Source organism: Bos indicus, chromosome 5 (assembly GCF_029378745.1).
Source record: "Bos indicus isolate NIAB-ARS_2022 breed Sahiwal x Tharparkar chromosome 5, NIAB-ARS_B.indTharparkar_mat_pri_1.0, whole genome shotgun sequence".
NCBI classification, from domain to species: domain Eukaryota; kingdom Metazoa; phylum Chordata; class Mammalia; order Artiodactyla; family Bovidae; genus Bos; species Bos indicus.
The window spans coordinates 75,401,477-75,425,505 of NC_091764.1; the positions used below are offsets into that span (position 1 = coordinate 75,401,477).

At 49.7% G+C, this 24,029-nt stretch overlaps 1 protein-coding gene across 3 annotated transcripts; it reads left to right on the plus strand.

Moving 5' to 3' along the window:
- Positions 1-203: 203 nt before the first annotated feature.
- Positions 204-23,807, plus strand: CSF2RB (colony stimulating factor 2 receptor subunit beta). 3 transcript variants are annotated; one of them, XM_019961331.2, is made up of 14 exons: positions 204-347; positions 8,339-8,590; positions 9,545-9,668; positions 12,201-12,391; positions 13,032-13,183; positions 13,266-13,434; positions 13,972-14,107; positions 14,268-14,422; positions 16,014-16,153; positions 17,087-17,249; positions 18,494-18,584; positions 18,791-18,848; positions 19,675-19,781; positions 20,398-23,807. In XM_019961331.2, exons 2-14 carry the CDS (start codon positions 8,515-8,517, stop codon positions 21,506-21,508), a joined length of 2,673 nt encoding a protein of 890 aa, XP_019816890.2. In that variant the 5' UTR covers positions 204-347; positions 8,339-8,514; the 3' UTR covers positions 21,509-23,807. The 3 variants fall into 3 exon arrangements, with proteins under 3 accessions (XP_019816890.2, XP_070645867.1, XP_070645868.1); XM_070789766.1 differs by lacking the exon at positions 204-347 and adding an exon at positions 393-6,042; XM_070789767.1 differs by lacking the exons at positions 204-347; positions 12,201-12,391 and having other exon boundaries at positions 8,540-8,590.
- The last annotated feature ends 222 nt before the right edge of the window (positions 23,808-24,029 follow it).

Here is a 24,029-nt window from a genome sequence, read left to right on the forward strand (position 1 = left end):
CGGGGGTGTCTGGGAAGGCTGCATGAAGGAACTTTGCACTGAGCAGAGAGAGCACACGTGGAAGTTTATAGGGACATCACATAGAAAAGATTGAAGTACTTCTAGAAGAAGGAACATTGGCAAAGCCAGAAAGGCTCAGAATAAAACTTCATATCTTGGTGTCCACAATTCTGAGAAACCAGGCAATCTTGTGAAGAGGCACTTGTACAGAAAGAGGCCAGGGACTGCCGCTTCCTCTTTCTGCTTCTCTGTTTCCTAACAACGTCAGCATAAATAGGAAGCCTGAGAGGCTTGCTGACTGCCTCCAGGAGACACCACAGAAGGTCCGTCTGTCCCGGCACAAAGAGGTACGTGTGGGCTCGGCGCAGGGTGAAGGGTGGGGTCGGGAGCAGGGGCGTGTAGCAGTCTGGGATGGGAAGGACAGGGAGAGCCTGGGGGTGTCAAGTGGGCAAGTGTGCCCCAGGGACTTGGGAGGTTAGGGCTTGGCCTTTTGGGAAAATCTGAACCCAGACTCCTGGGAAGCCAGTGGACAAGGAGACAGACAGCAGGGACAGACCAGTCTGGGTGTTGGGGGAAGGGCTTTGGGAGTCCAGTCCTCACTGGTGAATCTGACTGTCCTGTCAGCAGGGAAGATGCCTGGGGCGGTAGAGAGTTCAGGCCTGGGAGTCACACAGCTGTGTACCGTTGTCTTTACTTTGTCACTAAGGTGTCACTAAAGGGTTGGTGGCAGTGATAATATCCTGTCCTGGGCTTCTGTCTCATGTCTGGAACAAGGGAGTGCCGATAGTCCCTGACATCCTGGTTTAGAAAAAGTCTGTGTGTGCATGCACATGCACACACATTCGTGTGCGTGCACACACATGTGTGAATGTCCACGGGGATGCAGAGATACAGGAGGCAGATGATGAAGCCAGGAACCTTGTTATGCTCAGACCTAGATTGGTGTGGGTTGAGAAGCTCATGTCGGAAGATAAGAAGGGAGCAGGTTCCTTACTTACTTAGAGACATGTCTTCCCCCCTCCAAGAACGTTTTCTTTATGGTTGTACTCTGCCCTGACCACTGTTGATTAGCTGGGTTTGGGCCAAGCTGTGGATGCTGCCACTGATGTGAGTTGGCTAGGGGGTGGGCGTCTGCGGGTGTTTTTGTCCAGGTGTGCACTTGCCGGGTGGATGGGAAGGCCGGTGTTTCTCCGGGTCCCCACTGAGATAAGAGCCTGTGGGGACTCGCCAGGCAGCCCGCAGCAACAAGTTGCAAACGTGCAGTGTGTAGTCTTTAGACACCTTGCTATTCCATTTTCGTATAACCAGATTCTAATTTTCTCTGCTTATCATCTTCCTTGCTTTCTAATGGTTTTATAACAAGTAAAATCTGTCCTGCTAATTTTGGGTCACCCTTTTTTTCATTCATTAGTTTTACTTATATTGTGCTATATCCACTAACATCACAGGATACTTCTTGAGTTGTTTAATGAATGTATTTAATATTAAACAAGTGAATCCATGGATCTATGCTTTGCTAAAAAATTAAAAAATGGGAGTACATAAAAGTGATTATAACATACATGTTGTCCTATGGCTTAGTTTTCCACTTAGTATTACATTTTGGACAACATTCCATAATAAGATGTAGAGATTTGACTCATTAATTAGCCCTGAGAGATACACGACATTTATCAGTTTAGGTGTTACTGAAAGAGCAGGATGGGGTCTGGCTGCTTGCCGTTCAAAAGCCAATAAGCAGGCCAGGTTGGTGGAAAGGAAAGTTTGCTTTATTTCAGATGCTGGCAACTGTGGTTGTAGATGTCTGTCCAAAGGCTGACTCCCCCACACTGGCAACCAGTGGGGCAAGAGCTTTTATAAACAGAAGGTGGGAATGGGGGCTACATACAGAAACAGCACAATCGCCTCTGACAGTCATCAAATTGGTCATCGCTGATCTGCCCAGTGTCATCGTTATTGTTTTAGGTACAGTTAATCTTCAGTTCCGGGGTCCATTTGTTCCCATTTCTTTGAGGCCAATTCTCAGAATCGTGGCAGCTTATGTTGTGGGTATAGTCTGGTGGTCACGTAGTTAACTTCTCCATCTTGGTGTTTTAGTATCTACAAGACAGCTCATAGGATATGGCTCAGAATATTGTCTATAGCCCTTGAGAAAGCACTAAAGATTCTTGACTATACTTAATGATTACATTATTATTATTTGGTCTATTTTGACTGTTTTTTCCTTTGTTTCTGTATTTCTCACTTTTCTGATTAAACTTATTCTTTGACTAAAGTTTTCCACGGACAAAAGGCAGGCAGAGGACATGGTGGGGTGGAGGGTAGGCAAGGACCAGGGGGTCCTGCTCCATATCATAGGTGCACCACGATTTACCCAATCCCACGTTGCTAGACACTTGGGTGGTCTCCAGTTTTCCACACCTGAGAAAGTCTTCCTACAGCCCAGATTCCTAGAAGCAGAATTGCTGGGCAAGAGACTGCACATTTAAAATAATAATAGATATTGTCAAACCATCCTCAAAGTAGCTGAACTAACATACATCCCATGGCAGTGCATAAAAAGGCTGGTTTCTCTTTAAGGAAACAGTCCATCTTTTAATTGTGTCCAGTGTAATGGATGAAAATTATCTGGTTCTCTCTTGGATTTTTCCTTTCCCTGGTGATAGGTGAAGTTGTGCATCTTCCATGTGTTGAAAGGACATTTGGATTCAGTTTGTAATGTGCATGGAAAATTCCTTTACATTTCTCAGTGGGTTGGTTGTCTTTTATGTATTGAGTATTAATATATTTGGAGCGTTTTAGGAGTGTTTCATTTATTACTTGTATAAACCATTTATTGACATATGTTGAAAATATGTCTTTCAGATTACCACTCTATTTTCTCTTTGGTGTGTTTAAAGATACCTTGCATTGTATAAAAATGTATTCATTGCTTTTAAGTCAAATCTGTCATTATTTTGTATTTCAGGCTTTCTGGATTCGGTGTCTTATTCAATCCCTGAGATTAAAGAAATATTTTAGAGCTTTTATCATTTTTAGCTTTGACATTTAAATATTTAATCCATTTAGAATTTGGAGGTGTGGGTAATAAGTAATCATCTAACTTTAAAAAAAATGATTAGCTGGTTGTCTCAATATCAGAGTGTGCAAACCATGTGTTCTCTGTGATTTGAAATTCTATTATTACTTCCAATTCCTAAGTCGTTCTTTTCCTTAACATTTTCTGTTCCATCTGTCTACTATTATACTCATCGTTTTTCTAACCAATAGAGCAAGTCCCTCATGTTGGATTTGTTATAATCTAGAATCAGTTTGTTAAGCCAGTTGAAAATCTTTCTGGAGTCTTACTTTGGATTGTCTTAAATTTAGAGATTACTTGGGGGAATACTGATCCCCAAATAGGGGTCATAACAACAGCAGGCAGCCTTCTACTTTAAAGCAGAAGGTACTGACATTTCTGTTGACTCTAATGTTACTGTAGTTTTCTAGTACATACCCAGAAATGCCAACATTCTTTTCAATTCCTCATTTGCCAAGGTTTATTTCTTTGTTTCATCAGGAATGGCTTTTGTATTATCAAGTATTTAAGGGCATCTGTTGAGATAAGCTTATCTTTTTCTCCTTTTAATCTGTCTGTTGATCTATTTCTATTAATCACAAAGAGAGTTGATGCATTCTTCTTTTTAAAGTCTTCATCAGGCTGTCCTATGAAATTGTTTTTGTCTGGAGTGAATTTGTGCCTTTTTTCCCCTTTTCCAATTGCTATTTTTATCATTAAATTTCTGCGGGAGTTTGAGAAGTTTGGTGAGCATGTTTATTTTATTTTGAGTGAGAAGGCATTTGGCTTTTCTCTCCTCTTCCTCCCTCTCTTCCTTTTCTTTCCCCCTTCCTGTCATCCTCTGGTTTCCATGCTTAATCCTCACTCATAGTGATCTTTAACCCTTACATTTTAAACACACATATTTATATTTAACTTATGTTTTCCATCAGCATTTGGGCTTACTCAGAATATATACATTCCTCCAAAACAAGGCAAGATCCTTAGCAAGCTTTCGGTTCATCTCTGCTTTTTCCCTGTAACCTCACAGCCAACACTTGTGTTAAAATGATCTCAGTTTTACTTCAATGCTGTTACTGTGTATTTATTTGTTTTTACTTTGAAAAGTGGAGTTGCTCAGTCATGTCAGACTCTTTGTGACTCCATGGCCTGTAGCCTACCACGGGCTACAGTGGTAGCCTCCATCCACGGGATTTTCCAGGCAAGAGTACTAGAGTGGGTTGCCAGTTCCTTCTCCAGAGGATTTTCCTGATCCAGGGATTGAACCCGGGTCTCGCTCATTGTAGGCAGACGCTTTACTGTCTGAGCCACCAGGGAAGTCAGTAACAATATTTCTTTACTTAACAGTAAGTCCTATTGGTTTCTTTTTTCAAAATTGATTCCAGTATCACGTGCTATCTCTCTTTCTTGGGATTTTTTTTTTTTTTTCTGAAATATATGCTAGAGTAACTCTCTTTAAAAAGATCTGGAAAGCTTTTTTTGTCCTTACATTTCCAAAATATTGTGATTTTTTCCCCCTTGAACTTCAAAGTAAGCTAGACTTTTTATATTTCTAGGTTCAAACATATTTTCTTCTCAGTATTTTCAAGACATTACTATCTATTTAGTATCCTGTGTTACTTGTTAGAGGACCTTGCAAACCCAATCTTTTTTCACTGAAAATAACTTGTTTGTTTACTTCTGGAAGCTTCTAGGATTACTTTTTACTCTTTGATGACCAGAAGTTTATTAGCATGTGACTGAGTATGGTGCTATTAAAAATGAATTTTGCTTTTAACTTAGTAGGTTATTGCCTGATTTAAAGCCCTGTGAATTTTTCTTCTATTTGCAATTTTATCTCTTTGGTTGCACATGGAAAAACCCCAAATAACAGTAGCATAATACTATATAAGTTTATTTTTTCCCTCACATGAAAAATGTCCAGAGGTAGGCAGTCTCAAACTGTATGGTTGGTTCACAGTGAGAAGAGGGATCGAGGTTCCTCTTTTTCTGTTGCTTATGACTCCTATACTCAACAGAACCTTATAATTCAAAATGACTGCTGGAACTCCAGCCATCACTGCAAACTGGAGAAAGGAAAAAAAGCAGGAGGGCAAAAATAGATTCCTCCTACCTGAGCCACTTCCTTTAAGCAACTTTTTTTGAAAGACACACACAATGATTCTACTCACATCTTCTTGGACAACATTTAGTCACATGACCACACCTAGCAATAGGAGAGTATAAGAAACAAAATCTTTTATTCTGTGCAGCAATAAACCTAGGTAGAACCTAACCTTTCGTTACCAAGGGGAAAGGGGACAGCTAGGCAAGCGCCACCATCTGCCGTACCTGCCCTCAGTTCTCTGTCTTCTGCTTCTAGATGTTGGAACTCTTGAATTTCTTTCCTAGGCCTCAATTTTTCTCTAAGACTTTTCATTTCCTAGCCTATATGCTGTCTTCAATATCTACCTTTGTAACATGACAGTTTATAGTGTTAATTCTGATTTGGCCCATTATTGAGTCATGGTGTGTGTTTGTTTGTTTTATGGATTTCTTCAATAAAACTTCAATAAAATTTCAATTACCTTCAAATGCTAAGAACTCTGTTTTATTTGTTCTTTGCATAGCAATCTGTTCTTAAATGGCCATGATTTCTCAAATCTCCCTGAGCATGCTACTTAAGATGTTTCAATGTTTTGTTTTGTTTTGTCTTTTCACAGACATTTGTGCATATCTGTAGAAGTGTCTGTTGGGTCAGTATATGTCAGAATAGAGATGTACGATACCAATAATTGGGAAATATAACACTATGCTACTCACTATTTTAACTGGTTAAGAACACAGATTCTAAAGCCAATCTCCTGTGCTACAGTCTCAGCCTTTTCCTTTCTGCTGTATCATCATGGACCTATACCAGTTTCCTCATCTACAAAGTGGAGATTTTAACCTACACATTGATGTATTAATATCTGTAAAGCCTTTTGAACAGTGGCCAGATGATGGTAAGTGTTTTGTAATTGTTAGCCACTAATACGAATTCTCTGCATGTAGGTGTCTTTTATGCCTGTGTCCTTGGATGCCATTAATTTGTTTGAACTATTTATAGCATAAAGGTAGTCACTTGTTCTCCATACTTCTGGCACAAACATTTATTTTTCACTTTGTCCTTTGCTTTGTGGTTCAGTTATTTTTATAAAATACCGAAGTGTTCACTTTTATGCACTTTTATTTCTCAGCCTTTGTCTTTGATTTCTTCTAGTGCTTTGAAACTTAAATAGTTCAAAGATATTCACTTGTACAGTTTGCAAGTTTCATAGGATTTAACTGCCTATATTTACATTTTTCATTGATTTGATACATGGGGAATGGTGTAAGGTAGGGATTTAGGCTGATATGTTTTATGTTGTTATTCAATTGTTTCAACACTTTTTATTATTCCATCACTTAATACTGTTTTGTGGTTCCTCTTCATCACGTAGTACATTCTCTAGAGAAATACAGTTCGTCTAATCAGTATGTCCACTGATTTGCTGTGTGTGTGCGCGCACGTGTGTGCATGTGTGAAAATCCATTAGTTTACTTATCAGATCTTTATAATAAATTTTTATATTGAGTGGAAACTCATTATTTTATTGAACTATAGTTGATTTACAATATTTAGTAGGTTTCAGGTGTAAAGCAAAGTGATTTGGTTATACATATATATATCCGTATTTGTTTTACTTTTGATTCTTTCCCATTATAGTTTATTATAAACATAGTTTATTTATAATAGCTTATTATTGAATATAGTCCCTGTGCTGTACAGTTAGTCCTTGTTGTTTATCTATTTTATATATGGTAGCGGGCATCTATTAACCCCATACTCCCAATTTACCCCTCCCCGTTTCCCATTTGGTAACCAAAAGTTTATTTTCTGTTATTGCTTACTCACTCAGTCGTGTCTGACTCTTTGCAAGCCTATGGACTTCCTGCCAGGTGCCTCTGTCCATGGAATTTTTCAGGCAAGAATACTGGAGTGGGTTATCATTTCCTCCTCCAGGGGATCTTCCCAACCCAGGGATCAAACCGGTGTCTCCTGTGTCTCCTGCATTGCAGGCAGATTCTTTAAATGCTGAGCCATCTAGGAAGACCCATTTTTCTATGAGACTTCTTAGTTTTAAAGTCTTATTAACTGTCCTCACACATATTTTTTCTCTTGTGAATTCCTGCCAAAAAGAAAGAAAATCTTGTTAAGTTTTGATTAGAGTTGTGTTAAACTTATAACTGACTTTCAGAAGAATTAACCTCTTTACATGTGAGGAATTTGCATTTGTGGTAAGACCCAAAGAGAAACTCTGAGTTTTTAGCTGAGTTCCAGGTAGGCAGAGCAAGCTGCACCAGCTCAGGCAGACTCTCCTTTGCCTGCCAAGGCACTGCTCCCCTGCAGGAGCTAAAATACTCTCCCCAGCCCCAGACAAACCCACTCTTCCTTCCCAGGCATTTCTTGGACTAACCACCCCACAAAGATCATCAAGTTTGGTTGTCCCTCATGATCTCACGTGAGATACGTCGGGTTGGGCCCGTTTTACAGATTTAGAGAGTGAGGTTCAGAGGGCACTGATAAGTCAGCCCAGGCCACCAGCACAGGAGGGACAGGGCCTGTGTTGAAAGTCAAGTTGGCTGTGCCTAGAGCCGTGCTTTTCCCAGCAACAGAGCTTCTGGTATGTGTCTGTGCAGCTTGAGTGAAGTTTTCGACAGTCTTACGGACAGAAAAGGAGTCACGCTCCTCTCTGTTCTACTTTCCTGGTACTTCCCGGGGGCTGGATGAAATGAAATAAGGAAATCCCCAACCTTCTGCAGAAAAAAAAGGGAACCGGCATTTCAGGGGGTAGTGTGGGAGGAATGAGGTAAATGGAACAAGGTGGGGAGAGCACCAGGCTTGTGTGTGTGTGTGTGCAGGTGTGTGTGCGTGTGTGGTGAGGGTGTGTGCACGTGCTCACTCCCACGGGAGAAGCACGCCCCAACACCCAGTGACTCCCCCGGGTCAGTACCTGGTGGGGGGAAAAATCCAATACCAGGCTTCTGTCTTGAATTTTCTCATTACCAGGGCAGTGTGACCCAGTGGGGACCCACATCTGCAGAGGCCACTGAGTGCGTCTCCTTCGCGGTCACATCCCGGGCACTGAGTTGAGGAGCAGGGACGGTCCCAAGGTCCAGGCTGAGGCAGCAGTGGGGCTGCAGCCAGGCAGCAAGGCCACTCCTGGGTCCGCCCTACCACGTGGGCCAAGTCCCACGGGCTGACGCTTCCTTCCACAGGCCTGGAGGAGGCAGGATCCCGGAGAGAGGAGGATTCCCAAGAGCTGATGACATGGGTCTAGCCCAGCCTCCAGCAGGGGAGGAACACAAGACTCCAGGACAGTGAGGAGCCCACACCTTGCCCAGACGTGGACCCACTCGAGCGGGCTACCTGTTCTCCAGAGCTGAATCACGAGATGACACTGACCCAGGGGCTGCTCCCCCTGGCTCTGCTGGCGCTCTGCTGGGGACTCAGCATAACAGGGGCTGAAGGTGAGCCAGATCACCCCCCTCCTTTTCACTGCCGGGCCACAGAACCCAGACCCCCCAGCCTTCCCTCCCCTCGACCATCTCTTCTCTCTCCTGGTTTTCCCTGGAGGCCTCCCTTCCCTCCCCCAGCACTCCCGCTCATTCTTCTCTGGCCTCCTGTAAAGACCTCTCTGGCTGTGTGGCTTCTCTGTCCACATTTCCCGGTGTGGCATTCCAGACCTCTAACCTCCTGGCTGGCCATTCCAGTCCTTTGTCTGACCTTGCATTCCCCCCAGACACTCAGCACCTGGGGGTCTTGACCAGTTCTCACCTCTGTACCTTTGCTCTTGGGGACCCTCAGCCGTGGGGGAGGGAGTGTCTCTCCTCTTGCCTCAAGGCCCTGCTGAGATGTCCCCCAACCCCAGGCTCAGGCCACTGACCACCCTCCCCAAGGGCTCCCAGAGAGCTCAGCTCCCCTGATAACCCTGGGAACCACACTCCACTTTCCAAGCATCAGGCCTAGCGGGGCCTGATCCGAGAGCAGGGTGGGGAGGTCCCCAGAGTAGGCCCCTTAGGGGTGGGTTTGTGCCTCTGTTCCCAGGCTGCGCCCGCCCAGAGGCCCAGGGGCAGGGCCTGTGTCTGACGCATGTGCCCACCTGTAGTGGGAGGGACTCTGCTCCTCCAGGAGCAGAGCAAGGCAGGGGCTCACGACACGTGCTCTGAATCAACTAGAATATTGTGTTTTTCCCCAGACAAGAGGGTCCACAGCTGGCTCCCTTACACCTTCACATCTGCAGAGACAGCCGCCCCTACCCCCGCCAAGGCCTCTGGGGACCTTTGCCTGGGCTCTAGGAGCCTCTACAGGACTCTGGGAGACTTCTTTGCAGTGCTGTGCACCCAGGAGGGGCTGCAAGGGGTGGTGACAAGGGACGTCTGAGGGGGAAGATGTGACCCTCTCTCTGCTTCCCTCCCTGGCAGAGACTGTCCCGATGCAGACCCTGCGCTGCCATAATGACTACACCAGCCGCATCATCTGCAGGTGGGCGGACACCCAGGATGCCCAGCGACTGGTCAACGTGACCCTCTACCGCAGGCCCAAGGAGTGAGTGAGGAAGGGCCCAGGGTTGGAGGGCAGCGAGGGGCGCTGCTGTGTGGGCAGTGCCAGGGGTTTGGGGCTGGACAGAAGGTGGGGGCGGGAAACTCCTGCCCAGGAGCTCCTGACCCACCAGGCGGCCTGCCGGGCCCAGGGGCTTGTGTCTGATGTCCAGTTTGGGAGAAGAACCTCCGATGTTAATATTGTTGATGATGGTAATAATCTCCTATTTTGTCACAATTGAACAAAATCAATCGGCAGAAGTCAATTTTGGTTCATCCTCCTTATGAGGTGGGCAGGACAGGGACATGATACCCAATTCACAGATGGAGAAACTGAGGCTGCAGAGGTGAGGTCCCTCCCCCTGGCCACAGTGGGGTCAAGGCCTTAGCAGGACAAGTGTCCTGTGGCCAGCCTGCAAGGCTAAGCTCCATGTCTTCCCCAGGCCCTGCTCCCTCCGGAGTTGGGGCTTCTCCTCTCGCCTCACCTAGTTTCCAGGGCATAGCCCATTTGGGAAGGTACTCCCACCATTCTGGGATCCGGTGATAGTCTAACTCACCATAATGGAAGTAGTTAAACAGCAGGCATCACAGGGTCTGGGGAGACCCCTGACGACCTCCCCTAGGAAGAAGGGTTTTCGCTCCACAGCATCATCGCCCCTGCACTCTCTCCCCTGCTCTCCCCAGAGCCTCTGTCCTCCTTGTCCACTGTCCCCACCCCCAACCTCAGCTGTGGCCTGCCTCCTCCTGCACTGGGACAGCAGACACCCCCAGAAGAGAAGCTTCCCAACATCTCCCCCGACCATGGCCTGCCACCTCCCTGGATACTCCCTGCAGTGATTGCCTGTCCCAGGCCTGTCTGAGGCCAGAGCCGGGGTCCCACCTGGTCTTGCTGCTCAAGGACATCACTGCCATCCCAATCTCCACTTCCCCATGCTGTTGAGGGACACTGTCCAGGGATCCACTTACAGATGCCAACCAGACTGCAGCTCAGGGCCTCCGAGTCCAGTCTCCTAGCCCGGCTGTCCATTCTTGGCTTCCCTCTGAGGGAACTTCCTCTAAAGAGTGGTCTGGAGCCCTGTTTCCAGTGCCTCTCAGGTAATTCCTCCAGAGCCCACTCTCCCAGGACTCTGCTGCCCCCAGCAGGCCATTTAAACTGCTCCCACTGGAGTCAGTGATGCCCACTTGGTGTAAATCAATGGTTAGTCCTGGCCTTCTCCCCACACACCCACAGGCAGCACCTGACAAGGACTGGCTGGGCCTAAACACGAGGTCCCACTGTGGTACCTCCCTCCCTGACCCTGGCCAGCACCTGGGCCCTTTCCCGTGTTCCCCTGGCCCGCCCTTTTCTGTCTCCTAGTCTGTTCCCTTCTCTGAAGGGGATGATGTCCCAGGGCTCTTGGACCTCCATTCTCTTGCATCTGGATCCGGCGGCAGAGATCCAGCCCCAAACTATGGCTCTGACCCAGACATGCTCTCTCCAGCCTGGACCTTTCCCCAAGTTCCAGAACCATAGGTTCACTTGCCTCTCCACATTGTCCCTTATAGTCTTTAACTTCAAGTGTCCTAAACAAGTTCCTGCTCTGCCTCCCAAAGACAGCCCCTGTGCTAGATTCCCATATCAGTTCACCAAAGGGGAGCTTCCAGGGGCTCAAGCCAGACAAATGGGGACAGTCTTTTATTTTTTGCTTTTCAGTCTCCTTTCCCTCCTTTCCTTCTTCACCACAGCATCCAATCCATCAGCAAATGTGATCGACTTCATCTTCAAATAGAAAGTGAATCTGGCTAAGACCCTGATCCAAACCACTTCTTATCACTGAGATAGTCCAGAATCCTCCTAACTTGTCCCTCTGCTTCCAGTATTGCCGCCCCACCCCCAACTCAATCTATCCACAGCTCAGCAGCCACAGGAATCCTTTCAAAGTGTGTGTCAAAACATCACTCCTTTGCTCATAACTCTCAATTTTCCTCACTTTCAGTGAATTCAAAATTCTTTACATTCCTTTTAAGCACCGACCTTCTGTAACCTCACTGTGCTAGGCTCCTGGACCTCCCACACTCACATATCTACTCTACACACACTGTTAATTGCCTAGTCACACAACATCCCAAACCTATGCCGACCCCAGGACCTTTGCACTTGCTGTTCCCTTTCCTTGAAATCCTCTTTCCCCAGATTTGGCATGGCTCCCTCCCTGATCTCCAAGTTTCTGCTCAGATGTCACCTTCTCCAAGAGGTCTTCCCTGCCTCCTTTATTTCAAATTGTATCCCCAGGCCAGCCCTTCTGGCCTGCTCACACCTCTTTCCTTCCTGACTTGTCTATGTACACTTTTCTCCATTTGACATGTGACATCATTCCTTCACTGTTTTGTGTATGTCTGCCTCTATTAGGATGTCTGCACTGTAGACAGGGATTTGCATGTATTTTGTTTCCTGCCAGGCTCCCTGGTACTAAACAAAGCCTTACATGTAGGAACCACCTGTTAATATTTGTGAGTGAGTGATTCTTCTCTCTGGGCTAACCTTGTCCTCTCCTGGCAGGGACCATCCACAGCGAGTGTCCTGCAATCTTAGTGACGACAAGCCCTGGTTAAACAGCCCTTGTCCTGGCTGCGTACCCAGAAAATGTGTTATTCCTTACCGAAACTTTGTCCTTGCCGACTTTGACTACTTCTCATTCCGACCGGACCAGCCTCTGGTCACTGAGCTCACCGTTAATCTGAGTCAGCATGGTAAGGCCTGGGGTCCCTGGCCAAGCATAGTCCCCTGTGAGGACAGGGAACCCTGGAGTGTCCACAAACTCCTGGCCTACTTGGGGAGGCAGATGTGGAAACATCTAATCCTCCAGGGTTGTAAGGACCATACAAAGGGTGTGGTGGGCCAGGAAAAGGAGCAAGGGATTCTGCCTTGGGGAGAGGACCCAAGAAGTTTCCAGAGAAGGATACACGTCTGCTGGGTACTGAGAGGTGCAGGATGACCCTGGGCAGAGGAACTAATAAAGTGTGGACTGAAGAGGGAGTAACAGGAGTCACAGTGCCCTCTGCTGGGAAGGAGGCCCCACAGGCCACCTCGTGGGCATGGGGCAGAAGGAAGCTAGCTCCCTTTGGAGTTTAATTTGAGCACCTTTCATGGAGCTTATGTTCTGAAGCCTAGGAATCTGCACAGCTTCATTCATGTTCACACTCAATCCCCATGATTTAGCAGAAGGCAGTCTGAGGTCCATGGAGAAGAGGGGTCTGTCCATAGTCACTCAGCCAGGGGAGCAGTGCCTGGCCTGGGACCCAGGCCTATCCACACATGGGCCACAGAGGACCTTCACCTCCCGCACAGTCGTCCAGCCCCTTAGGGACCCTTTCCTTCCTGTCCCTCCAGTGCAGCCCCCCACACCCAAGGACCTCAACATCACTGCTACCAGGGAGAGTCTCCTGCTGTTCTGGAGCATAGCCCATGACGGTTTCCAGAGCCACTGGCTGTCCAGCCTGGAGTTTGAGGTGGTCTACAAGCGGCTTCAGGACTCCTGGGAGGTAGGGACCCCACCAACTGTGCCCCAAACCCACAAGGATCCGGCCCAGCCGGCCCTGCTCCAACAGCCCCTTTCCCCTCCAGGATGCCCTCACCATCCACTCCAAGTCCCCCCAGGCCATCTTGGAGCTAAAGAACCTTCAGCCCAGCAGCACCTACGTGGCCCGAGTGCGCACCAGGCTGGCCCCAGGCTCGGGGCTCTCAGGACGACCCAGCCAGTGGAGCCAGGAGGTTTCCTGGAACTCCCAGCCAGGTGACAGAGTTGGGACAATGCTCCCTTGTGGAGAGGGGAGCTCATTACATCTCCAGGACAGGAGTCCAGTGTACACACAACAGGATCCTCGGGTGCTCTGTGTTCAGAGTGGCTTCCTTGGGCCCACCCCGTCCCTACTGTGACTCTGCAGAGGCAGCGGCTGCATCTGACTCATCCCCAGGCCCCAGTTTGCTGTCCACGTTATGTGGAGGAACAATTACAATTTAACCACAATGGTATATGGGCAGCTGTGTTTTCGTGAGGGCTGCATGACATGTGGACACGCCAACATGACGGTGTTATTTAATAAATCCCCGAACCCCGAGGCTGTGATGTCCTCCCCATTTTGCACAGGGGGTGTGAAGTTTCACAGAATTCACCCTCTGACCTGAGGTCACATGGCTGGCAGGTCAGGCTGAGTTTAACCCTTGATGTTCTTGGCCCCACAATCTCTCTGTGACGAGTCTCATGGTGAGCCCACTGAAGGCTAGGGAATGAACGAAGGAGGACTGAAGGAGGGTTTGTTCTCCCTCCCAGGGGATGAGGCCCAGCCTCAGAACCTCCAGTGCTTCTTTGACGGGGCCACCCTGCTTACCTGCACCTGGGAAGTGAGGTCCGAGGTAACCCACTCCGTCTCCTTCACCCTCTTCTACAAGACCGGCCCCAGTGCACGGTGAGTGTCCCCTGCCTCTGTCCCCTCCCCTCCTCTAAGCCTCACCCTCTCCAGGCCTCCTCCTGTCCCTGGAGCCCAGCAGAAGCCACAGCTCCTCCTGAGGTCTCACCCCTCACATGGCCCTGCCTCCCCCTGCCCTGACCTCTGCCATGATCCTCAGGGAGGAAGAATGCTCTCCCGTGCAGAAGGAGACTGGCAGCCCCTACATCCAGCACCGATGCCAGATTCCTGTGCCTGACCCCAGGAACTACAGCCAGTACATCGTCTCTGTTCGACCAAAGGTGGAAGAGAGACTTATAAAGAGCTCAGACAACAGTGAGTTTGCCCCTAGCCTTCTGTGTGGAGCATCTCCCAACAGCACTGCTTCATTCCTCACGGTCCAGACTTCATGTGTGTCAGTTTCAATGAAATACCCCAGGAAGCCAAATGGAACAAAAATGATTCCAGTCTATCCTGGAAGTTCTCAAGAAGCAATAATGCAACAATGACAAATAACATGAAGGAAGATGCAATTGATATTCCTCAAGAATATCAGTATTAAAAAACCTTTTATCTCAGTCTTTTAGCTCTATCTTCCCTGGTGGCTTAGATGGTAAAGAATCTGCCTGCAAGGCAGGAAACCCCAGTTCAATCCCTGTGTTGGGAAGATCCCCTGGAGAAGGGAATGGCTACTAACTCCAGTATTCTTGCCAGGAGAATTCCATGGACAAAGAAGCCTGGCGGGCTATAGTCCATGGGGTCACAAAGAGTCAGACACGACTGAGTGACTAACACTTTCACTTTATTTTCCCCTCCAACTTCTCAGTTGCTTGAAAGTTCCTACTTCTGCCCACGACCTCCTGGTCTTCCTACTGATTTTTCCCTTCCTTTCCCAGATTGGATTTTTCTTTTTCAAGTTTCCAAAGTCCTCCCCAGACTGATATTTTCAGAGTTAATAATAATTCACCTGTGATTTACTTCTTATGTTGGGTACTGCTGCTGCTAAGTCACTTCAGTCGTGTCCGACTCTGTGAGACCCCATAGGCGGCAGCCCACCAGGCTCCCCCATCCCTGGGATTCTCCAGGCAAGAACACTGGAGTGGGTTGCCATTTCCTTCTCCAATGCATGAAAGTGAAAAGTGAAAGTGAAGTCACTCAGTCATGTTCGACCCTCAGCGACCCCATGGACTGCAGCCTTCCAGGCTCCTCTGTCCATGGGATTTTCCAGGCAAGAGTACTGGAGTGGGGTGTCATACTAGGGGGCCTTGCAGGTTAAGTTCCCCGGTTCCTGTTATATAGTGAGGACCTCATGCAGAGGAAACTCCTGCATTGCTTCTCGATGATCAAGTTCTTTTTCCCAATCTCTAGTATGTGTCAGGGACAGCAGCCGATTTGTCTTAGTTACCTGGGTTTAAATCCACTACTTATTGTTTGGGATCTTCCAGACTGCAATCTTTGTCTCTACCACTTGATAGCTGCCTGTCTTTGGAAAGTTACCTAATCACTCTGGGGGTCAATTGTTTGTCTGAAAAGTGGACAGATTCAGAGTACTTACTACATCCAGTTGTTGTTATAATTGAGTGAAATTATTCATATAAATTTAGCATGTATAATAATGCTTAGAACACTGTCAATATTCTAGATTAGAATAAATTAATAGAACATTTATTTCTATTTAAATACTAGGGGTAACCCATACTTTTGGTCACCGCACTACAAAACAAGCGTATATTAACATCTCCCAAGAGAAGGGCATTTCAGGTCAAAATAGATGACATGGTGAATGGGGGTGCAAAGACCCTAAGATGGGTGGGACCTGGGGTTCTGGATTAATGGAGAGAGCATCTGTGATGAGCATGGAACACAAGAAATGTTCCACTGGAGGAATATTAGAAACAATATGCCTTAAAAGTTTTCCTCCCTCCAGTCCAGATGGCTCCCCCAACCCTCAACGTGACCAAGGGCAGAGATGGCTACATCCTGCACTGGAGAGAAGAAAAAATGAGCTACTCACACATAGCTTGCATCTTCCAGGTCCAGTACAAGAAAGAAGGAGCCTCATGGGAGGTGAGAGACTGTGCCCAGGGAGGGGCCTGGAGGGGAGGAAAGGGCAGCGAGACAACACTTGGGAAAATGCCACCTGCCCAGATGCCTGGCTCCCAGCATGTGACCAGCCACAGAGAGCCACTGGGACTTGGTGGCCACTCCAATGAGCAGTCTCATTGTCTCTTCCTTTGGCGAAGGAACTGAGACTCAGAGAGATGATGTGAACTTGGCCAAAAGGGGGCATGGACATCAGGAGGGGGAGGGCTGAGAGGCAGCTGGAGGACGGGTTTTCAAAAGTCATAATAAGGTGACACTTCTTCATAAGAATCTTATCCAGAATGCAAATGTGCAGCTGCTAAGAGCAGAGCAGCTCCTGGGGAGGCCGGCAGGGCCTCAGCCCAGGGCTCAGAATCTGGCCCTGGGCCTCAGGCAGCCCTCGGGGCCTGTGGACAGAACCTGGGGCTCCACAGAGGGCAGATCAGAAACCTCAGAGCCAGCCCCAGAATTTTCAGCTGGAAATGGGCTTAAAAACTGAAGCCAGGAGGGAGAGGGTTAGTGGTGGAGCTGGGAGTGGTCCTTGCGCTCCTGAACATCTGTTTGGTGGTCCAGGTTTCGGTCACCCTGCACCACACTCCAGGGGAGATCATATCTGGGGTCCAGGCTGCCCCAAGGCGAGCTGGGAGGGTGAGGTGGGGCATGGTGGCTCCTCAGGGTTTCTGCACCCTGGTGTTGTCATGTGTGCCAGGAGTTCAGTACAAGAGGTGCTCCCTGGTCCTGTCCCTCTGGAGTGTGGTCCTCTGTGGTGAGGCTGATGCTGCTCAGATCTGGGGATGTGACTGCAAGCTGGGAACTGATGGGTAGCAGGAAGGCTGGGGTGCTGAGGCGGGAGGGTTTCGTAGCTGTGCCCACGTGCCCCAGACCTCAGGACTCCTGCTCACACACCTGCCCCTGCAGGACACCAAGACAGAGGACTTCCAGAATGCCCACACCATGTCGCTGCCACCTCTGGAGCCCGCCAGCCGGTACCAGGCCAGAGTGAGAGTCAAACCCGACCCGGGGAACTACAATGGGATCTGGAGCGAATGGAGTGAAGCAAGGTCCTGGGACACCGATTGGGGTAGGTCTGCCACGCCCCCTCACCCCTCCTGGCACAGCCCTGCTGGGCAGAGGACAGGGAGGATATGAACACAGAGACGTAACCCCACCCCAGGATAGCATCCTTCCCTCCCAGACGTCATTAGGGATTAGAAAATTATACCTCCTGGTGTGCAGCACAGACTGCGGCAAGGTCTCCAGAGGACAGAGGAGAGAGCACGTCTCACCAACAGGTCTCCCTGCGACTGAACCTTAGCCTTCTATTAATATGGCCCAGGCTTCTATTGGCTTCCCAGGTGGAGCAACGGTAAAGAATTCGCCTCGCCTGCCAATGCAGGAGACACAAGAGATACGGGTTTGATCCCTAGGTCAGGAAGATCTCCTGGAATAGAAATAATTTGCTCCAGTATTCTTGCCTAGGAAATTCCATGGACAGAGGAGCCTGACAGGCTATAGTCAATGGGTTCACACACAGTCAGACATGACTGAGCATACACACACACACACACACACACACACAAGCATGATTTCACTAGCCTTTGTGGAAGCTACTACCCAGGGACCACTTAGCCTGAGGAACTACAGACTGGGGCCTGAGATTGGAAAGCTTTGGTCTGATTTCTCAATCTTCTACTTTTGCTAATTTCGTTTATCTACCACTATCTCCATGGTGGCCACCAGGAGACAAGTATAGGACAAGGTCCAGGAGGTGGCTGCAGAAAGAGGACGAAGTGTTTGCAACAAGGTCCCCAGTCCCAGCCAACTGTCAGGGAAAGAGCCCCAGAGAGAGGACCCCAACCAAGCAGAAAGGAGAACTGGGCCACAGGACCTAAGGGAAAGAGATCAGGGGAGTTCTGGAGGGGTCCAGCCAGTAAGGGGCTTAAGCCCAAGTGGACAGTTGAGAGAGTCTTTGATGGGCCTTTGCATCTTCTGGTTCCTCCACCATCACCCCTTTCTCCATCTCTGCCTCTCCTGTTGTCCCTGTTCTTGATGACCTCCCTCGGGAAGTCCCCTGTGATTGCCTTTGGCTACAGTTGCTGCCCTCCCATAGCAACTCCTGCTACTGGCCAGGATCTAACCCTCTGTGTCCTCCCACCAAGTCAACATTGTGGGTGGCTCAGACAAAGGCCCCCTTCTTCTTAGTCAGTTTCTGGCCTCCTCTCCTCCTCTGCACCCCAAGGAAGCAGCGGCACCCTGTCTTCTGAGTCTCCAGCCCTTTCCCTCCCTGGATGCTAATGATCCTTTTTCCTTCTTGGCTTCCTGAAGTGCTGCCCATGTGGGTCCTAGCCCTCATCCTCGTCATCAGCACCTTAATCCTGCTTCCAGTCCTGCACTTCTGTGGCGTCTACGGGTACAGGTAAGGGGACTCCAAGAAGGGGGAGAGTGTTATCCAGGGCCCCAGAGGATGCCAGGGTCACTATCTGTCACAGCTCTGTCACCCGCTCCCAATGGGGTCTTGGACAGATCTGAGCTGTCCCTGGGCTTCAGTTTTACCTCCGTACATAAGCACAGGCAGCTGCCCTGAGGTCTTGGGCAGCAGTCACCTCTTTGTTGCCTTTCCAGGCTGAACCGGAAATGGGAGGAGAAAATCCCTAACCCCAGCAAGAGCCACCTGTTCCAGGTAGGAGCTGGCTGTGAGGGCAGCAGAGGTGCTGGGGCTCGTGTGCTCCTGCGCCCATGTCCCCATGCCTGTGTCCTGCTCCCCATCCTGTGGGCTTTGAGTAGGGCTGGGGGTGCAGGTGGCTAGAGAAGGGACTGGGAAGCTCTAAGAGCCAGGCCAGCCCTGCAAGCCCAGCGCTGAGACCCCTTGGTATCCTCCAATGCTCAGGGTGCCCTGCCGGCGGGGACTCACCTGGGATAGGAGGGAGGGTTGGCATAGGGGGGCTGGTCCCTGAGAGGCTCCAGGAGAGGTGTAGTCACATCGAGGGCAGGTGGATGGTGGGAGGCAGAGTGGTTTTCCAAGGACAGAACGGCAGAGCTGAGTGCTAATGGGTGCAGGGTGGTGGCAGGTGGGAGAGGCCATGGCAGGCAGAAGGCATGTGGGGGGTGGAGATGAGGCTCCTTTCAGAAGGTAATTGAGTGGGGAGGACGGTGAGTCTGGGGCACATCGCGGGAGGCTGAGAGGACCCTGGAGAACAGGAGCCCTTTGGTCAACTACACAGGGCCAGAGCTGCCTTGGGAGGGTCTCAGGGCGGGTGCAGAGGGGGCTGGGGTGAGCAGGGAGCAGGGACAGCCCAGATAGTGTCCTCAGGAGACCTGGGACCCCAGCAAGGTCCCAGCCCCTCTCTGGCCTCATCTCCCTGGTGTCAGGAGGCTGTCCTGCTGGTTCTGAGTATCTGCCTCTTCTGGGGGCTCCTGAATCCCTACCACCCTCAAGGCCTTTCCTCCATCTGCACCTTCTGGAGGGCCCTGACTCCCAAAGATACAAATGCCCTTTCTCTTCCCAGAATGGGAGCGCTGGACTCCGGATGCCAGACAGCATGGCCACCCTGGGCAGTGGGAGCCACCCACACAAGGGGCCGTGGGGCAGCAGTTGCCCTCAGCTCCTGGAGGGGTGAGTGTTGGGCAGGGGATCCCTGGGCGGTGGGAGGGTGGCCTCCTCCTGCACACCAGAGGTTTGGAGGAGGTGGCTTGGGTCTAGGCCTCAGTTTGAAGAAATCCATAGAGACTGGTGGTGCTAAAGCAAGAGGCATCCCTAGCGAGGGTCAGAACTCAGACTTGACCAGAGGCAGGAGACTGGAGCAGATGACCTCCCTTCACCCTGCTGCCCAGGGAGACCCCACACTGCCCTGGCCCCACTGGGTGGCGGAGGGTCTGTGAACCTTCATGGCCTCAGCATCTGAGCCACTAGCTTGCCACTAACCCTCATGTGAGAAATGACTGAGCCCAGGCTGGACACCTGGGCCCTGAAGCTGGGTGATAGCAAAGAGTGGAGGGTGGGAGGGGTCCCTGACCTTGAATGAGAGCACAGAAGCTGGAGGGCCAGACCCATGGGGAGGCTGAGCAGCATCTGGTTTCCTGCTCTGGGCCTGCTCCCCAACACTGCCCTGCTCTGAGTTTTCTGTGGGTGTGGCCAGGCCTCTCGTTCCACTACCCACTCTGCCCCTGTGCATGAGCTGAGACGTCTGTCCAAGGAGGTCCCAGCATCTCTGCTCCTGTTCTCCCCACAGGGTGTTCCCTGTAGACTGCAGGCACAGCGAGGTGTCACCTCTCACCACAGAGGACCCTAAAGATGCCTGTGACTCATCATCAGAGCCGGACATGACTCTGACTGCCTCGGATCTCCCCACGGAGCAGCCCCCCAGCCCCCCGACAGGGCTGGCTGCCCCCTCAAGCAGGCCTGAGAGCCAGGCTTCCGGCTTTGACTTCAACGGTCCCTATCTGGGGCCGCCCCACAGCTGCTCCCTGCCTGACCTCATGGGCCAGCAGGTGCCCCCACAGACGGGGGTGAGCAGGAAGCCACAGTCCCCGGGGTCCCTGGAGTACCTGTGTCTGCCCGCAGGGGGGCAGGTGCAGCTGGTCCCGCTGGCCCAGGTGAAGAGGCAGGGCAAGGCCGGGGATGGGGACACAAAGTCCAGCCCAGGGGCCCAGACGAGCCCTTCCCTGGAGTCAGGGGTGGACCCTGCCCCTCCAGAGCCTGGGCTGATGGGGGTTGGTCAAGATCAGAAGGACAGGGCCCCCACAGTTCTGCCCACTGGCTTGCCTGAGGATGGCACCGTAGCCTCTGGTTATGTCACCACCCCAGATCTGATATTCACCCCACCCATCGGGGCCCCATCTCCCTCCCAGGCTGCCCCTCCAAACCTCCCCTCAGACCAGAACCCCACTTTCCATCCTGGACTGGCTGATGGGCCCCCTGTAGCCTCAGCCCCCCAGAAACCAGAGTTCGAGGGCTATGTGGAGCTCCCTCCAGCCACAGGCCAGTTTCCCCAGTCCCCTCTAGCCAGCCCTGCCCCTCCCAGAGTCAGCAGCCCTGTCCTGAGCCCAGGCCCGCACCGGGCAGATGTGTCCCCCACCTCCCCTACCCCTGAGGGTCTCCTTGTCCTGCAGCAGGTGGGTGACTACTGCTTCCTTCCTGGCCCTCTCTCCCCCCAGAGTAAGCCCACTTCCCCAGGACCCTGTCCTGAGATCAGGGACCTCAACCAGGTGGTCCAGGCTAAGAAGCCTCCGGCTCAGGCCTTTCCCCAGGTGCCTGCCATTCAGCTCTTCAAAGCCCTGAAACAGCAGGACTACTTGTCACTGCCCCCTTGGGACATTAACAGGCCTGGGCAGGTGTGCTGAGTCTCTGTAGACCTTGAGGGAAGGGAACAGAGGAAAGGCCTGCCTTTCCTCCTGCCCTGCCTGACCCTCCTGCCGCCCCTGCTCCCTTCCCTGGTCCTTTCTGCAAAGCCATGGAGAAGCTTCCATGTTGCAACAGATGGAGACCAGAAAAATAAGTTAACTGTCTACCTCCTTCCTTGGCCTTCAGCAAGGTCAAGCTTCTCTCCCTCCCTCCCTTCCTCTCTGCCACACACACACACACACACACACACACACACTGTTCTTTGAAATTAACTTATTTTAGGTTCTGAATTATTGGAGCTTTATATATATATATACCAGAGAAGGAAATGGCAACCCACTCCAGTACTCTTGCCTAGAGAATCCTGTGGACAGAGGAGCCTGGTGGACAGCTGTCCATAGGGTCGTACAGAGTCAGACACGACTGAAGTGACTTAGCATGCATGCATGCATTGGAGAAGGGAATGGCAACCCACTCCAGTATTCTTGCCTGGAGAATCCCAGGGATGGAGGAGCCTGGTGGGCTGCCGTCTATGGGGTCGCACAGAGTCGGATACGACTGAAGCGACTTAGCAGCAGCAGCAGCATATATACACACATTCATTTCATTTGTCTCCTTTTCCTTTTTACCGAGTGTCCCTGCTTTTGCTATTGTCTTCTTTCTCTTTCCACTAATTTATCACTAGAATTAGTTTGAGGTCCAGGCTAAGCCCATTCTGAAGTTCATCCTGTCTCCATCAGAGCCTTTTCTGATGCTGACATGTCTGGTTTTGTGGAGGATTTCTGTCTGTCCCTAGCAGGCATGAATGTGCACAAGATTCCAGCCTGGAGGCAGGAGGCTGGAGGCACAGTGTGGAGGCTTGGGGGTTTCAGACTTGGAAGAGTAGCCCTGGACACAGCAAGCATCTGTCAGCCCCAAGTGTGCTAGCAAAGCACCAGCCTCAACTGTCACTCCCAAAATTGTTACTTCCCATGGACTTGGCATGGGAAGCACTGTCCTGAACTCATGGGAAACACTGCTAGTCCCTTCGACGTGACTGGGGAGCCTCAGGGGACCTCCTAGTCCCTGCATCTGAGCAGTGGGCAGTGCAGGTTGCTGGTTGAAGTGATCTCCTTCCTATACTTAGGCTAGTGGGGCCAGGGAAAGTTTGAAAGGAGTTAAAAAACCATGTAGAAAAGTCAGAAAGAATTGCTCAACACGGGAAAAAGGAAAACAACCCAAGGGCCTGGACACTTGAGCTTATAGTCCAGATCTCCTGGCTGCCCTCCCTCCAGAAAGACCTTACAACTCCCACCCCCACCAGCCACCTACGAGAGGCTTTTGGTCTGTGATTGGCCTACACTGAGGATCTAGGTTCTTTTAAATCCTTGCCTTTCTGATATGCAAAAAATGGCATTAAATTATTTCAATTTGCATTATCTGGAAACTACCATGTTTGCACATATTTTCCTATTTCTTGGACATTTGTATTTTTCTTCCCCTGAGCTAAACTCATTAAGATCTCATTGTGTCAGATGTCCACTTTTTTCTAAGTAACCTTTACAAAGTATTTAGCTCTGGCTGGCCTTTCACAGATGGTGCAAATTTATTTTCTAGTTTGTGGTTTGCTTTTTAATTCTGTTCATCACTCTTTTGAGTGTATTCAATGTAGACTTGTCTGGGTGGTTAAATGAATCTATGGGTGAACTCCTTCACGGCTCCACTTTTGGTGTCAGATTTGACAAAGGCCTTCCCCACTTTAAAACTGCATTTGTCCAAAGTTATATTTTTTCTGGTTCTTTTTGTGTTTGAAAATTGTATGTATGGAATTCTTTTGGAATGTATGCATTTAAGAAGGAGAGCCAGCTTAGACAAGTAGCCCAGATGTTCTGGACTCACTGGTGGAATCACCCATTCTTCAGCTGTGTATCTGATACAGAAAATCTGTGTATACACTTGGTCCGTTTCTAGACTTTTTATTACATGATCTTCTCCACGGACCCCACTGCTTAGACTGTTCTAGCTTTATCATATGTTTTAGTAAATGGCAGAACAAATGTTCTTGTTTCTTTCATCCATAAAATCCCTGTTGATTATGGCATTGTTTGTAGCCGAAGAAAATGATAAACAGTTGAAATCTTCACCCATAGTAAAACTAATCACAAAATTTGAGTCCCTTCTAAGGTGGAATCCTGTGTGCAAAATGAATGAAGTGGACCTATGCGCATTAAGAGAGAAGTCCAAGATGTGAATTCCAAAATGGTTGGAAAAAAACTGTTAACTGAAAAAAAATTGTGATAAAATATTTTTATTACAAGACATTAATGTGTATATAAGTGTTTAGGTGGATGCGCAGGGGTGCCGTTTGAAAGCCCAGTCACCCTAAGGAGGATGGACTCAGTTCAACAGAAGGGCCTTCTGTCTACCACAGTGAGCTAGGGGCAGTTTTGATCAGACCTAAGATGCTGGTTGTAACAGAATGAGAAGCAAGTGGTACTCCCAGGGCAAGCCAGAAGAGAGTGAGGGAAGGAGAAAGATGGG